This window comes from Musa acuminata, chromosome BXJ3-10 (assembly GCF_036884655.1).
Source record: "Musa acuminata AAA Group cultivar baxijiao chromosome BXJ3-10, Cavendish_Baxijiao_AAA, whole genome shotgun sequence".
Lineage (NCBI taxonomy): Eukaryota > Viridiplantae > Streptophyta > Magnoliopsida > Zingiberales > Musaceae > Musa > Musa acuminata.
Window position 1 is genome coordinate 25,662,496 of NC_088358.1, and position 16,396 is coordinate 25,678,891.

General features: G+C 43.1%; 2 protein-coding genes across 2 annotated transcripts; one reads left to right on the top strand and one right to left on the bottom strand.

Annotated features, from left to right (window-relative positions):
- Positions 1 to 4,131: 4,131 nt before the first annotated feature.
- On the top strand, positions 4,132 to 7,607 carry LOC135650862 (profilin-like). The gene is made up of 3 exons (XM_065170499.1): positions 4,132 to 4,320; positions 5,204 to 5,341; positions 7,162 to 7,607. The coding sequence occupies exons 1-3, from the start codon at positions 4,198 to 4,200 to the stop codon at positions 7,294 to 7,296; spliced, it is 396 nt and encodes a 131-aa protein (XP_065026571.1). The 5' UTR covers positions 4,132 to 4,197; the 3' UTR covers positions 7,297 to 7,607.
- Positions 7,608 to 12,257: 4,650 nt separating this feature from the next.
- Positions 12,258 to 15,672, bottom strand: LOC104000876 (protein IQ-domain 26-like). The gene is made up of 4 exons (XM_018819463.2): positions 15,516 to 15,672; positions 13,775 to 14,246; positions 13,209 to 13,415; positions 12,258 to 13,116 (listed from the first exon to the last, which is right to left on the bottom strand). Exons 2-4 carry the CDS (start codon positions 14,192 to 14,194, stop codon positions 12,436 to 12,438), a joined length of 1,308 nt encoding a protein of 435 aa, XP_018675008.2. The 5' UTR covers positions 14,195 to 14,246; positions 15,516 to 15,672; the 3' UTR covers positions 12,258 to 12,435.
- Between the last annotated feature and the right edge of the window lie 724 nt (positions 15,673 to 16,396).

The window sequence follows — 16,396 nt, forward strand, 5'->3', positions numbered from 1 at the left end:
TGATCAGAATGAATCACCACAGAAAGAAGACGATTCACACATTTACACCCAGTGATCTTTCACCCATGTTTGTTAGTTTGTGAATGTAGAAACAAAGTTTATGGAAGTCTGGAAGAGATGAGGCACTGAAGGTTACTTGGATCCTCACACACAGTAATGTGACTCACTGTTACATGAATGAGGAATTAAAGCACGTACCTAAAAGTCGACACACTTCATTCCTACCTAATAATCTTACCCGCTGTTGTCGTTTCCTGTTTCAGGTCCATGGAGTCACTTGCGGGACTCTTGCTATCCTCCAATCACATGGCAGGTGAGTGAGAGGGTGACGATAACAGGACGTATCTCTTCTGCATTTGGGCTGGTCTGGCGGAAGGACCGATCTAGTTGAAGGCCAAACCCGAGCCTAATCCAACCGGGTTCGATCTGATTCAAGAAAACGGGGGGCCCCGTCGGGTGATCAAAAGCGTCACGTGCCACCCGATTGGAAGATCCAACCGTCAGAATCGATTTCCCGTTTCAACAAGAATCGTATTGTGCACGATGGTGATCGGCGTCGTGCGATCCTAAACGTCCGGTACTGTGTGATCGTGTGATCCGACGGTTGACATCATTTTGCCACGTCAATCGCTAGAATCGGTAAAAGGAGGAGGGAAGTTGAGGATCGGTGATGCCTTCTCCCTGATTCGAGGACGGGGAGAGGGAGGAGAGAGAGAGACGTTGCGGAGTCGAGGATGTCTTCGCCCGCTGAGTGAGCCTCGAATCTACTCGATATATCTTCGTCAAACCCTAACTTATTTTGGTAAAATGTATAGATTTAAGATGATGTTAGTGGTCGATTACGATTTAAATCGCCTACTACTTGATTTTTGTCATTCTTTATGATTGTATTGTTTTTTGTTTTGGTTTGTGAGTAGAATTGATATGTTCGGTCGCTGTATTGCGTACGAAATTAGTGGGATTTCGTAATTGAGCTACTGCTTATATATTTTATTTTCGTGAATTGCGTTACGTATTTGTGAATGTGATTTGGTACATTACAATTAGAGGTTGATCCGATTTACGGCTACATTTGTACATAAAGACAAAGGATAAATGACCAATAAATTTGTCATGGAAATTCTTAGAAAATACTCCAACCTTTTGTCAAATAGAAGGACAGTTTATTTTTTTAATATAAATGAGTAACATTGGAAATTCATCAGTAACATAATAAATAGAAATTGGTTATAATCTTTCACAAATAAATCTTCATTTCTTGATAGTGTTGTGCGATCAATTTATGGTTGATACTGTAAAAGATATTTCTCATTGCAAGTAGACACCAAGTTATTAATCGTACTTAAGTGCTGTCAAACTTTGTTCTTGTTTCATGTACCCATGCACTTTGAAGGGTTTTTAATACTCGTTGCATTACTCAATAGTGGACAAAATGCGAAAAAAAAAAAACCAATTTTGAAGCAGTGGAGGATATAAACTATATTTTGAGTTGGGTTCCTAAAGATAAAGTTTATTCAGGAGTGGCTTTTTATTTACAAATGTGGCAACACATGAGACAGACTATGAATTCTTACCACATGCCCAAGGAGAAATTCAGAATTCAAATCTTCTTGATCTCGGATCATGACAACATTGTGTTGGAGAACCTCTTTGCACATTTTTGTATGATGGGCTGAGATGCTATGGCTTATCACAATAACATCGAATCGTTCTCTGTCAGCCTTAATTGCCATAGGTAATCAATCATGAGCTTAGTTTTGAGTGTCATTACCTTATTTTTCTCTGTATGCTTTTACGTAAATGATGTAATTTGGTTATGTTGTACATGAACTACTTTGACATTAGTTTGCTGGTAAACAACAATGTTCAGTTACCTCCTCATTTTCTTTCAGATTCTACAATTGTCTTTCACCAGTAAGCAAAGCCTATGATACTCGGTGCTTGTTGACCACTGTGGGGTTTGTTTGATATTAGGAGTATTACATTAATATATCAGTTGGTGTTTGCTCATTTTCAGGTGTCAATAAACTTTTGTCTTTCTTGAATTTATCTGATACAATTTGTATATGTTAGTTAATATCCTTCTATGGATGCATATAACCATTGTAGAAAGTCAAGGCTTTGCAAGACCACATCAGACACTCAACAGAGTTGGTTTTACATTTTGCATCTTCTTTTGTTGTTCGAGGTTGGTTTGGTTCTCTAGGGTGAAATTATTATAAATGCCTAACGCCCGTTGCTGTGGCTATTTCTGTTTAGTTTCTGAACATGCATATTGTCTTGTTAATTTGCTTACACTTATTATTGACATGAAACTAGATAATTTGTGGTTCACATGCGGCTCTCTGTCTGCACTAATTATGAATTCTCAAACGGCAGAGTCTTTTCATTGATCATGTTGAACATTATTCTAGCTGAGTAGAAGTGCCTTTTTCTTATCTGCATGAAGATTTATATTAACTTTATACAATTTAGATAGCCTTTTAAAGCTTTTCTTTAAAGCTGTCAATCACATTTTGGGCTGTCAACCATGTTTCATGCCACACAGGGAGACAACTCATTCTAACATAGCAATACAACTTAGTTTGATATTAGCTTGATGTTTTCCAACAGAAATATTGGTTAGTGGAGAAAATTCTTAACTAACTTCTGCTGGAAAGCATTTTTGCTTCTTTCATATGCATAAGGTGAATTCTAATTGTTATCAAGACAATGCTCTAGAATTTGTTCTCCCATTATTGATACAATGTTTATTGCTATAATATCTTTTTTGATAGTTTTTGATTTATTCATTTTATGTGGCTTTGATAACTCCACTTGCTTCTTGCCCCGTCATTCAATTTATGCTCCTGAAAATTCTCAATCTGAATTTTCAGATATGGAGGCTGTTTACCAATTTTTTCTTCCTCCGTAAATTTTCAATCAACTTTGGATTATACCTTCTTGTGATGTATGCGTTTCTTATGGTGTTTCTGCCAATCTTTTTCTGACTATACTTTATATCCATTTTCTAATCTGATGACCAATCAATTTGCCATTATAATCAAGCAGGATTTGAAGCTCCTTATCTTCTTTTCTCCAATAAGAAGGGGAGAAAAGCAGTCTATCACTATCGGTTAGTCATGCTTACAGTCATTGTGCTGTTTTGCTAATCAGTTGGCATACAGCTTCAAGATCTGTTTTGTTGTGCAAGGTTTTGATCCAACCACAATCGACATTCGAATACTACCGTTATTCATTCCGTGTTTGGATTTCCATATTATATTGGAATCAGTCATCTATCTACCATCTCTTTTATCATGCTAGACATATTAAAAGTCTTGATTCAGGACTTGATTGATTCTCAGCTCTGTGCTTGATCCTGCGGATGCCTCCTGATGAAGTGTGCCGACGATAGGTAAATGTTTGTGGTACAAAAATAAAGAAAAATTAGGAATACTTTTACAGAAATTTGTCCATATCTTTTTGAAGGAAGCCATACTCGTGAAGCATAGATTATGATAGCTAAGTTCCAATCACTGGCACTAAACTTTTAGGTGGGTCACAAATTTGTCGAGCGATGCTGCAGGGCACAGTCTGGATTCCATTGCTGCTGCTTCCATCCACACCCACTTGAAGTTCCAAGGTAACTATTAGGATATCCCTGTCTTTCATAATTTGCAAGCCAGGTTGTTTTGATGGACTGCCTGTTTCTTTATGATTGCTTTGTTAAGAGTTATATCCTGCACTACACTGGTCTTGTTGCAATCAATCTGTCACCACTCAAAGGTCTTAAATCCCTCTCATAGAAGGAGAGAACATGAACCTAGAATTGCTTTTCCAAACAATATCATTGTTGCTCAAAGCAACTTGGTGAGACTTCCCCTTCAGCTGCTGTCAACTTTTATCTTTGTCGCCTTAGCAGGACCTAATTCTCTGTGCTATATCTCCATCCTGAACCCCTACATGGCTTACACTTCTCTGTGCAATGAGGACAAGTGAAAGGTCTTTATTAGCATTTGATATTCCTCTTCTGAAATTTTTGGTTTTGTTGGCAACGTATTATGTTATCGAAAATATTACTTTTGCATTTACACCCTCCTGTGAGATATTATTTTGCACCACCCCCACCAATTCGTTCGCGCCGATAAATACGTGAGCAGCGTTAGCCCTCCTTCATCAGTGGTTCCTCACGCGAACTGAAGAAGAGGGAAGGCGATGTCGTGGCAAACGTACGTCGACGACCATTTGATGTGCGACATTGACGGCCAGCGCCTCACGGCCGCTTCCATCGTCGGCCACGACGGCAGCGTCTGGGCCCAGAGTGAGCTCTTCCCTCAGGTATCCTCCCTTATCCTTTCGGTTTGCTTCTTGGCTACGCCTCTCGATTAGTTTGATCTGCTTGTGTTCTTTGGATCTGATGGATGATCGCTGCAGCGGCAGATCTGTTTGATCTGTTGTGGTGTTGATTTTTTTTTTCTTTTTAACTGTGGTTTTCTTCATCTGATGTTGGATCGAAGTTGGTCTTACCCGGACTTTTCGTTCTTGATGGGCTCTAACCTAGGATCACCTTTGTGTATGTCGGTAGATGTGGGTTCATGCTAGCCGTCGAATCCTTGCCCTGTGGAACAACGAGCAATTCGTGGTTAAGGGCTTGGATGGGGGATCGCATCGTGTGACGGTCTTGTATTGAGTCCTGGATGCGGAATTACACGGGGATTGCCAATGATCGATGGAGAGGAGATCTGATTGTTGATTCTCGTGCTCCAGCATGTGCCCCCATTTTTTTTTTTAGCAGGCATGAGTGATTGCGTTCATGATTCTGAGAGAATAAACTTTGGCGATCGGAAGAGATGATAAGATCTGACACAATGTCTTCAAAATAATTGTTTATTTGTTACACTCATCGACTAATTTAAATGATGAGAGCTATACAAAATGTTTGACCTAATAAAGCCCTTGAGTTAAGGCATTCTAGTAGATCTTTTCTTATTTCTAGTCATGATAAGTTCATACAATTTATTTGACTTACAATTTTAATAAGTCAAAATAATGTATTTGACTTAGAACCTCTTCGTCTGAAGGGCTGCCAATTAGTGTATTAATACAGGAAACTTAAATGTCGACACTAAATTCTAGCTGATGATGCTGCAGAACACTTTTCTTGGGTCCTCTCAACATTTGACTATCTAGTCATTCAGTTATATTCATATAAATTCTGCAGTACAAGCCGGAAGAGATTTCTGCAATCATGAAAGACTTTGATGAACCTGGATCGCTTGCTCCAACTGGGTTGTACCTTGGAGGGACAAAGTACATGGTCATCCAAGGCGAGCCAGGAGCCGTTATTCGAGGAAAGAAGGTCAGACTCTATACCCTGCTTATTGACTAATCTACTCTGTGCTTTGTTTAACGTGAAGTCCAATATTTCGTTGACCTAGAAGTTCAATGGCATTCCATTGTTATTGCACAGAATGCCAATTTGATTATACTCAAGTTTATATTTCTAAATACTTAATGTTTTCTTGAATGCATAAGACACATCATGAATTGTTTAATATTTTTTTTGGAAATTCTAGTAATAATTAAATTAGGCCTTAATAAAAAAGAAACGATATCATGAAGATGATCAAAACTGAAAGTATCTGTATCTTTGATGGGGGAGAATCATATTATTTCTGTTTTAAATTATGGATCCATGACGAAGTCAACTGGAGCTTGTCGCTTCTATGCTCAAAGTTTGTTTTTAAATTAAGGCATTTTGCTTGAAAATTTTGTTAATGATCATCCGGCATATGCAATTAAGAGAGTATGCAGGCTACGTCATCCGAACTATTAACCACAACATGTATGAATTACCCTCATTTCTGAATCTATTTGCCTCTAATTGTATCCCGTGATCCATATAGCTCATTAGTTAATGGTGATCATAAATAATTTAGATGGTACTATAACCATAGATCTTCTTCTTTCAATGATTCGTTTTTAAGATGTCTTTCAATGATGTCAAAGTTTCTAAGAAAACAGTTTGTAGTATAATATATGGTCTAATTTTGCAACAGACCTTGTACATGAGAGAGAAGTGAAGATAGCAGGGTGCACATTGGCAGCAAGTGACTTTTCCTAGGCCTTAAAATAATTAGCTTAGAATTTGTTTTTCATACTTGTTGACTTTAAACAACTGGCTTTTCTCTCTAAGAGAACTTAAGCATGGCCTATATTAGTCTTTCTGGTCCTCGATTTTCTTTATTTTAATTTAAGCAACCAGTGGATGTTTTTGTTGATGTGGAAGACTTTAGATCAATAGAGTGAGAGAGACAGTGGTTAGCTAATGTGGATCCATCAAACTGACAAACTATTAATTTTTTAAATCAACATGAGTTATTGTTCTCTCTTCAAGGGTGCTCTGAGAACTGTATTCCTCCATTAATTGCAGAAAGCAAAATATTAATTAGCAATTATCTGGTAGCTTATTGATCTACCTGCACCATGTAATATCTTTTGGTAGACGTCTTAGTCTTGAAACCATGCCAGAACAGCTTAGTCTCACCGTCGTTGGAAGAACTAATCCAACTCATTAGTTTATCAAATAGGATTACTACCTATTGCCTTAATTGCAGATCTACTTCTAGATGGCTTATGCAAATTTTGTCATTTGCTTCATTTGTTATTTTCATCAAATTGTTCCTCAAATAGGATTACGCTCTGCCTGAGGCATCTCGATGAGAATACCTAATATGTGCAAAGGTAAAAGAACTAATGTTCAAGTAATATATTAACTGCCATGGTAACTTTTGATTGGTCAATCTTCATGTAGTTTTTATCTTGTAGGGTCATACTTTTGCCCTTTCCTGGATGGTATTTATATACATGGAAGTAAAACATGAAAATGAGACATGCCATGCATGCTCAGAGGTAAAATAGGTTCAACTTGACTTAATGTTGGGCCATCCTCAAACACCATCTGGCCCATATCTGCCACCCCAATTTTCATAAAGACTCCTAACCGTAAATGGGATATCAGTAGCTGAACAAACGAACCATACTATACTAAATTAGACTTTAGCTAATTGTTCAAGATTTAAGCTTTTGGTTCTTTCATCGACTACGAGCATTCTTTTTTTTTTTCCTCAAATATGTATGTTTCAGTCGCACATAAACATAAATAATGCTTTCTTATAGGGTTCTGGCGGTGTTACTGTCAAGAAAACCAATCTGGCTTTGATATTTGGCATATACGAGGAGCCAATGACCCCTGGTCAATGCAACATGGTAGTAGAGAGGCTCGGTGATTATCTCTTTGATCAAGGTTTTTGATTAGTATACTGAGCTTGAATCCTTTTCCATTTGTTTTTGGTCTTAAAATCCTATAATATGGGCCTACGGACTACCTGAAATTGCAACGAGTGTTACCAACAATGAGCGAGCTTGAAGTATTGTTGGAAGTTATGTTGAGAATGATTGTTGTTATTTTATCTGTTTGTGTGGATTATAATGTTTACTTCGTTTTGTAACATGTATCATTCTGTGGTCGGTCAACATTTCACATTTCATTGTGGAAGATACTATTAAATTGTAGCTATATATATAATATTGTGATGCAGCAATGAATGTTCAACGTTCTCTTACGCTCAAGTCAGACTCCTGAAATGGACTAAGTAGTAAAGAGAGAAGGATCAAATCCTTGGATCCGTTCTTTATAGTTGATCATCCCTAATGTTAGGGGAATATTTTCTACGTACAGAAAATATTTCGAATATTTTCTATTGGGATTTCGGTCGACATAGCACATTTGGATGTCTCTGTTTTGTCTTTACATTTGGATGTCTCTGTTTTGTCTTTTTATACTTATCAAGATGCTACATATCAAGTCTTGACTGGAAACGAATCACATAGGAACATGGGCCTGGAAATAAGCATGGCTGCAAATATAAACATCCGTCGTAAAATATAAAACAAAGAATAGAAAGGAATATGAAATGATTACAAATTATTCCTCGCGTTGCTACTTCAGATAGTTAATAAATACAACCTATCTAATGTACATAGTCAGGCCGTGAGCAAAGTTCATGTATCTTACCACGAACCACATGATGGGCTGCCTAGAATAGACAGATATTAAAACTTCAAATGGATTCGGCTAGATTAGACCTATCGAGATATTAAAAGTTCCAATTGATTCGGCTAGATTGGATCTAACGAGTCTAATTTGGTTGTCACTGGACCGGCCAGCATACTTAAATCTTCACCTATTCTATTATAGACCTCAAATGATATTTTCTAGGTGAATTCTGGATGGAGTCAACCATCATTGCTCAAAGATTGCCTTCACTAACCCATCGTTGTCACGAGACGATGTGCACAGCATAGAACTTAAATCTCAGTTCACAATTACCATATTATTATTATTATCACTAATATTATACAAAAGTAGTAGCTCCACTTTACACCGCCCCATGTGCCACTCCACGCATTACCTTCATATGCGTTATGTACCTATATATAATATAGGTCGTGCGAACATGTTGTGTGTGTCTTTATGTCCAAAGGAATCATTCCTTTATAGATGTAATTATCGTCTCATATTTTCAAGTTCTTTGGAAATCATTTATTTATGTAAGTAATTCTTTCACAATAATTTCTATATAATTTGTCGATCCCAATATGCTCAATCAACCCAAAATCTACTTGGTCTCGCAATGGTGGGTGGGACCCGTCATGCTATGCCCATCCCGACACGATCTCACCTATGCATGGTGGATGCCGTCCGATCCGTTTGCTTTCACGGCATCATTGATTGTAATTTAGTTGTAAATGGATTAAAATTAAAATTCATTTTAAAGATCTGATAAATATACTGAGTCAATTGATTGTATTAACAGGTAAATTATTTCTTCGCTAGCTAACGGCAACACCAATTAGATTGTAACAATTATAATGTTGATTGATTGGGATTCCTGAAACGACAGCAACACCAATTATTCTTTTGACCCAGTGGGAATTCCGTTGGCTAACATCAGAGGTAGTAATAACTGCCATCAACATCGTTCGGTTAGGCCGCATGTGGCAGACAATTGTACCTAATCAGTAGCCATCCGGTATCTGCTCTGCTCTCATCAATGCACGCATTGATACACCCCCATGCAAGTCAGCATCGGCCGAGTCATTTGCGCGAACACTTTGTGGCCATCGATGTGCTCCTGCCGCACGTCACTTTCGAGTTTAAAGTGCATTGAATCGCGTCTTTACAAGCACAAGTCACGCGAGAGATTCCATCGGAATATAGTAGATCTCTTCCGATCAATAGATGGTTGCCTGCGATCATGAGAGATGGCCAATGCCTTCCGGTCGTTCGACCCTTTGCCCAACAGGCAAACGAGAACCAACACAACCTGCAGCCACTCGAGCCATCTCAGTAATGAGAGAATGCCAACTTCCTCTTCATCCATCAGCCAGTGTCTTCCGAGTATTTCGAGAAGGTAAAGTCCCTTTCTTTCACCACTCACGCAGCGAGGCCTGAGCATTCGACAAGTGCAAGCAACGGAGGGCGAGAATTATGGGTTCAGGGCCCGACCGTGACCTCTCGACATGTGCCTTCCAAGTGTGGGTCATGTCTCATAGATTCCTGCCACAGATGTGAGGCACAAAGCAGCAATTCAAATGCCCTATCGATCACTGGAGCTAGTCTCAGTGAAGGGGTCAAGTGTGCAGGTTTTGTCTTCGAGCACTGCGTCGGATTGAATGAATCTTGTTTGGATTGTGATCTACATGATGGTCACTAATCAACTAAGTTCACCGTGCAGGAGGTGGAGCTCGAGAACCGAGGATGAGGAGGACCACCACTGGCTGCCCGGGGCCGTGAGAGACGAGAAAGCATCCGGTCGATCCATCCACAACAGGGGGGGGAGGAGGGGTCATGTGATGCATGTACGAGCGGCTCCCGACACCGGCGCAGGTTGCCTGACATGGTGACCCCGAAAGATCCGTATCACACAGAAGGAATTCCAAGGACGGCTTCTGTAAGCATTACCTCACCCTGCACCAGCATTCGCATTCACATTCACCCTGAAGCACTTGCCATTTGTTTTGCTAATGATCCAGTAGATGATGATCTCAAGAGAGAGACAGAGAAAGAGACAGAGACAGAGACCAAAACAAAGCAACGATCTTAACCCTCAGCTTGGTACTTGTGGGTGTGGGAGTGTGCAGTTTGCAGAGAAGGTTTGAATGTTCACCAGGTAAGCATGTCCTTTTGGGCTAAGGGTAATTGGATTAAGCCCTGACATTGTTGGTTGGATGCATGGCCATCAACCTTGAGCCAGCCAACCTCACAAGAGGATGATGATGATGACATGGGCACACACCCTTTTCAAGAATTCAAAACTACACCAACTCCTGTATCTAAACAGTCATCTTAAACTAATCTAAACAGTCCATCTCAACTTAAAAGACTATAAGCCTCGTGGTTCGAGCTTAGAGAGTAAAGAAAGGGTGATCAGAGTGAGGGAAGAAGGACAAGTGATGTACTTCCAAAGGTATTCAGTGTGTTCAATCAATCCTTCTTAGTATTTCCATTAGTGTTCATGTGGTTGTTGGATTGGACTAATTCTGTAGATTATAGCTCGATGTTGCTGCTCTCACTCATTCATGGCTTCTCTCACAGGGAAGTCTAAATGAGCAGCAAAATGGGTAACCTTCCAAAGACTTGTTGATTGATGTTTAATGAATGAGTAGGTGATCGATCGTGTTCATCCACTGCAGCAGATTTGACTTGTAAGCATCCGACTGCCTCAAATTTGGGTAATCATGTGCTCAAAAGCAGAAGAAGAGCAGTCAAATGGATCCCACGAGGTGTGTTCATCTTTCACGATCACTCACTGTTCTTTCTTGCAACTTTTTTGTAGCTTTTCCGAAGCGCAAGCTTTTCTCCACCTTGGAATCGCACTGAAGTGACAATAGAGGACGAGTGCTACAGCAAATACGATCGTTCATGAACTGATCCATACGATCTTCGATCTTCTTCGGCTTGGGTTGCGAGAAAATATACGTGTATCACCGGTGCATGTTCATGTGGAAGATTCCTGGGTACGGGGAGACTCTGGAGCGACACCATGAACGTGATTCCTCCATGGACACCAAGTACAGGCCGAGATCAGATGACACCCATGAGTTTGACCGGACGGTGCGACCGAGCCCGTGCTGCCGTCTTCTCCATGGACGCCGAGGCGGAGATGCTGCAGCAACAACCGTTGCACGTCGATCGTATCCACCACCCCGTCGTCGAAGGAGCGATCGGGACATGGGCTGATTGATGCGACAAGAGGATCATGGAGAGAGATAGCGAGAAGAATGGCATCACACGTCATGGAGAAAGCTGTGGCACGGCTCGGTGGACTTGGCAGTGTAAGCCGACAAGGAGATGGTAGTGAGTGGCGCAGGTACCGAAATGTGCCCTAGGGAGGAGCATTTCGGTTAGGGAGATGAGGCAGCGTGATGCAAGCACAGCCTCCTTCGTTTGGAGGAAGATAAAGAGTGCAGTGCAGTGCATAGTTTTGAGCTCGTGACAGAGTTGCGTGCACAGCCTCCCAAACCCTCTCATCAATCAAATCAAACTCTAATGATTACTGCAAATGAGGTATAAACAGTGTTAGCAACAGTATTCGATCGCCTGCAGCAGCTCTGAGGAACAAAAGTTGGCTGTGTGGGAGCTTTTGGCTGTTCATCTATTGCATCAGCAGCTTGTGGAGCTCAGAAGCAATAGTTATCATTTGGAAACCCAAGCCGAGTAGCGTTGTAGAGGTCAGCGAAGGATTCGGTGCACGAGAAGACGGTCCAAAAGAATTCTGCATCACGGACTGTGCAGGGAAGATTTTGACCGAAGGAAGAAACAAAACTCGGACCGCAATCTCAGCGAGTCGTCGTGAAATGTTGTCACCGGTGACATCTTTTGCTTTCCCACCAACACCATCACCATCAACATTACATTGCGACACGGCGGTCACGTCAAATCTAAGATGAAGGAAAAGAATTGTCAGGCCAAGTCACGGTTCTCTGTTCATGTTCCTCCGTTTCGAGGTTTCAAGAAGTTGCAGGTCTTATTAAGAGAATAAGACGAAGCAAGAGCTGCTCATCTGGCCCCATCATCACTGATAACACCTTGCTGCTGCCCTGCAAAAGCTATGAGTTTACCCCACACTGTCAGTCATATGGCCACAGTGGTCTGTCTCCGGCAAACCTCACTCTGATGCACATGCACCCATCAATCCAGCCATGAGACAGCGAGGAAACCGTGCATTATCTCTAACATCAACGAGCAACGAGGGAGGAAGAACAAGGATTTGTTAGAGACAGTCTAAGAATTTACATGGATTCTATAGAGGAAAAGACACGATCAAGAGAGGAAGGTGGCGCAGATCTCTTCCTCTTATTCTTGTGATCTCAAGGACTCTTATCGCATCAGGTCTTCCTTTGCAAGTAGGACTCCCTGTCGAGCCTCCCAACAACAGCTGTCTTGAAGTTGAAGGCCTCCTGCACGCGGGTGCAGGACCTCTGCATCATGGCTCCGCTCAAACTTGCCCGGGACTCCACCATCACTTCGCTCGGAGGCAGCCTCTTCCGCGTCCCCGCCGGCTCCGGCCGCTGCTTCGGTGCGCTCTGCGACCTCGCCTTCGCCTCGAAGGACTGCGTGCTCGCCATGTAGTTAGGGCAGTCGGGGACGTTCATGAAGCGGCGGAGAACCCCGTCGGCGCCGCACACGCTCTTCGTCGGCGTGACAGGCGCGTTGCCGGGTGCGTTCACGTAGCGGGGAGTGCTCTGTGCCGTGTGCGACAGCCGGCACTTGTCGCCTGCGAGGCACCAGTCGTATTCTTGGAAGTTGCGGCAGTCGGGGATGAAGATCCTGGCCGGAATCTGGCACGGCAGCGGAGAGGAGATGGAACTCGAGTGCAGGTCGTCGGCGGGGTCCAAAACCGACGGGTTCGTCCGACGGGATGATCTCGACGACTTCGGGCGGCAGGTGTCGATCTCCACGATCTTTGGGCTCCTGTCGAAGCCATTGGAAACGTTGTCGAGGCCGGCAGAGAGCCTCCTGCTATGGAACGACGACATGTTCTCGCTCCTCACCTCCTCGAACCTCTCCTACAATCAAGGAAGAAGAAGAACAGGAAGCGCTGAGTAATATACCGATTACTAAGATCATATCGAGGACGTAATCAGCACTCGAGACATACAAAAGGTGGCTGATGGCGGAACTCTAGCTGAAGTCTCCGGTCGTCCCGGAGAAGATTGCGAGCTCTCCGAGCTCGCACTGTCGCCTGAGCTCTGATGAGAGCCTGCATGCTATGAAGAGTTGCGGCGGCTTGCTTGCGCACAAGATAGCCTCTGACCAAAGCTTGTAGCTTGACGAGTGCTTTGAGAGCTCTGAGAGCTTTCTTTGCCTGCATAACTCACGCCAATGGGATTCAATATCATTAGAACCATTGAAAGGAAGGCTAAACTCAATGGGATTCAACATGATTCGATTCCGAAAGCAAAAGATTGGGCGAAATGAAAGGATAAGGAAGGGAACAAAAGAAATTATGAGTGACCGAAATAATCAGAGATCCATTCCAAAGGAGCAATAAAAGCTCGTCATTCCTTCTCGGAACACAGGTAAATAGTGGCTGTGAATACTAAGAAGCTATCATAATCGATAGGAAATGAGGACCGAAAACAGCATCTGATACGAATGGAAGAGAGTAGCAGAAAGGAAATGAAACATCCAAAGAAGAAACGAAGAGGAGGTTGATTCCGATACCAAATATGCCCGGAATGCAGACTGGATCTTGACGGCCGCTAGACGCTCGATGCTGCGGCCGAACATGGCACCGCTCCCCTGGCTCGTAAGCCGCACGACCGCGACCGCGGCTTGCGCTGCCGCGACGGCTGCGTCGGCAGCTGCAGCAGTGGCCGCCGCCACCGCAATGGCGTGCTTGCTCTGCTCCTTCTCACTCTCCGAGTAGAACGATCTGAACCACGCGGCTTCTACCGCCGCCGCGGTCGAAGCATTCTGGCCCAGCACCACGTCGTCGCCGGAACCCCTGACCGACTTCGTGAAGCTCCACCTTTTCTTCTCCCTCCTGTCCTCATCGCCACGGTAGCCGGAGTAGTCCTTCCCTTCCCTGTTCTCCTTCTTCCCACCCCAAAGACTCCGCAGCCAACGCTTCGCCCGACCCATTCTCCGGCTGCAGGAGCAGAGCGAAGCCGAAGACGCCTACTGTCTGGAAGTCCTACAACGCAAACAAGAGCGAAAGGGATGCCATTGCAACGGTCTCACATGAAACGAACTACGAACAAAGAAGCAGTGAATCTTATCGACATGGCAAAAGCCCAAAAGGAGAGGCGACGCAGTGATGAAAACGTCGAAAGACGCAAGGGGAAAATGTGGAAAATTTGGCCAAAAGCGACGCAAAAATGGGATCTTTTTCAAAAGGAAAAGCATTACAAGACAAATGGGTGTTGCAGAGAGAACCAGAGATAAGAGAGAACCATATATATATATATATATATATATATAGAGAGAGAGAGAGAGAGAGAGAGAGAGAGGGGTAGATGGAAGTGCTGCAGATTCAAAAGTGGAAGACCAAGGAGGAGGCTTTCGCTGGGATGTTTAGCTGATGTAGGAGTTCAGGAGCAGGAGAGGAAACAACACACCCTTCCAGATATTCTCTGCCTTCCAAAAATTCAGCAGAAAAGACACGAAGGGAAAGCTATCCTAATTGTTAAAGACGGAGAAAGATTGGATTTTTCCTCTCTCTCTCTCTCTCTCTCCGACAAAGTTAGGACTATATAAAGCGCATCAAAAAGGAGTTCTACCACCCTCACCACCTATCCATATCGAAACTACGTAACCAGTAGCCACTCGGTCACCCAAGGGTGAAGATGACACACCTAAAGGTCCGGTTTCCACTCTCACCTCTCGCTTTGCTTAGTTCCAAATCCCTGTAAAAGTGGACGATGCACAACAGAAAAGAGCGGCCGAATTCATATCATGTTAAACAAAAAATCGGATTTTTCCCCTTTTATTCTGTTGCTACCTGATTTTTCCTGTGACTAATTATGATATTTGATGATCAGGCAAAACGAAGAAAGAAAAGCGTCCAGAAAAAGTTTTAGAACATAACTAAACAGTAGCAACTCGCGCCTCTGGCTCTGCAAAAGCTATGTTCTTCCCTCTTTCTTGCTCTCTATTCACATTGCCGCCATCAATCCTGAGCTGCTTTGATGCACCATCGCGCGCTCTCTCTCTCTCATATATGCTATCAAAACTACTCTGCCCACAAAACGAACTACAGCCAAAGGACGAGGCCTCTTGAAAGAGGAGGGAAAAGAGATCCCTGGTAATTCCTTTCTATCAATCTGTCAAGAAGACACTATATAGACGTCCTCATCAAAGAAACAGAGCAACGGAATGGGCTCTCTCCCTCTCTCCACTTCTCTGACCCAGGGGACGCCACAGAGCAATCAATGGGGCACGAATCAAAGCACGAAAAGCTTACTCTTTTCTCGCTAGTCGCCTTTGCGGTGCGCTTGCTCTCTCTTCCGCCGTTGGAAACCGTGGGAGCGGCAGTGCACGGGGTGGAGAGCAAATGCGGGGGCTTTTACTGGGTTTTATGAGGAAAGATGGCACCTTTGAGCACGGTCTCCGCTCCGCTATGGAAACTGGAACCGATCACTGCCGTTAAGAGGACCAGCAGGGGATTTAAATGGCGAATCCATCGATCTTTTTTGGGATTAAAAATGGTGCGTTTTTATGAAAGGAAAAGCTTTTGGTCGTTCTCCACACGGCTGACGAGACGCGACGTTGCTGCCCTCCATGGACGGATCATCGAGCCCGTCCTTCAATCTCCATAAATGCCCCAAACACGATTACCTATTCACTGATTTACCAACCACGCAAACGGACAGGAAAGGGTCGTTTTAGTCATTTAATTGAGTTAGAGCCGACGGCCGTCAAAACCTAACCGTGTGTTTTACAGAAAACTCCTCGTGTCATACGAATTTCCAAAGTCCGACCTGTAAAAGAGTGATTAAGCATCGATGCGCTTCTTTCTTTCACGAAGGTCCTTTTCGAAAATAAACATAACATAAAATAAAATTACCTAGCGGTCCTCAACCGTTGGCTACATGACCCTACCTCACGGCCGTCGTGGACGAACCGGTGAACCGGCGCTCTAGTAACATTCGACCTCCATGTCGGAGGAAATTACGACGAGGGGCCTATTTGAATTTCCCGCTAAGATTCCGAATCTGTTTAAATTTTTGAAGAAGAGTACACCTCAAGCTAACATTAGATTCCGAGAAGATCCCAACCGGCGCCGCCGATGACCAGGTTGCCCTCACCAGGGGTGGCCTCAGACGCCCGTGATCGGAGGGCGTT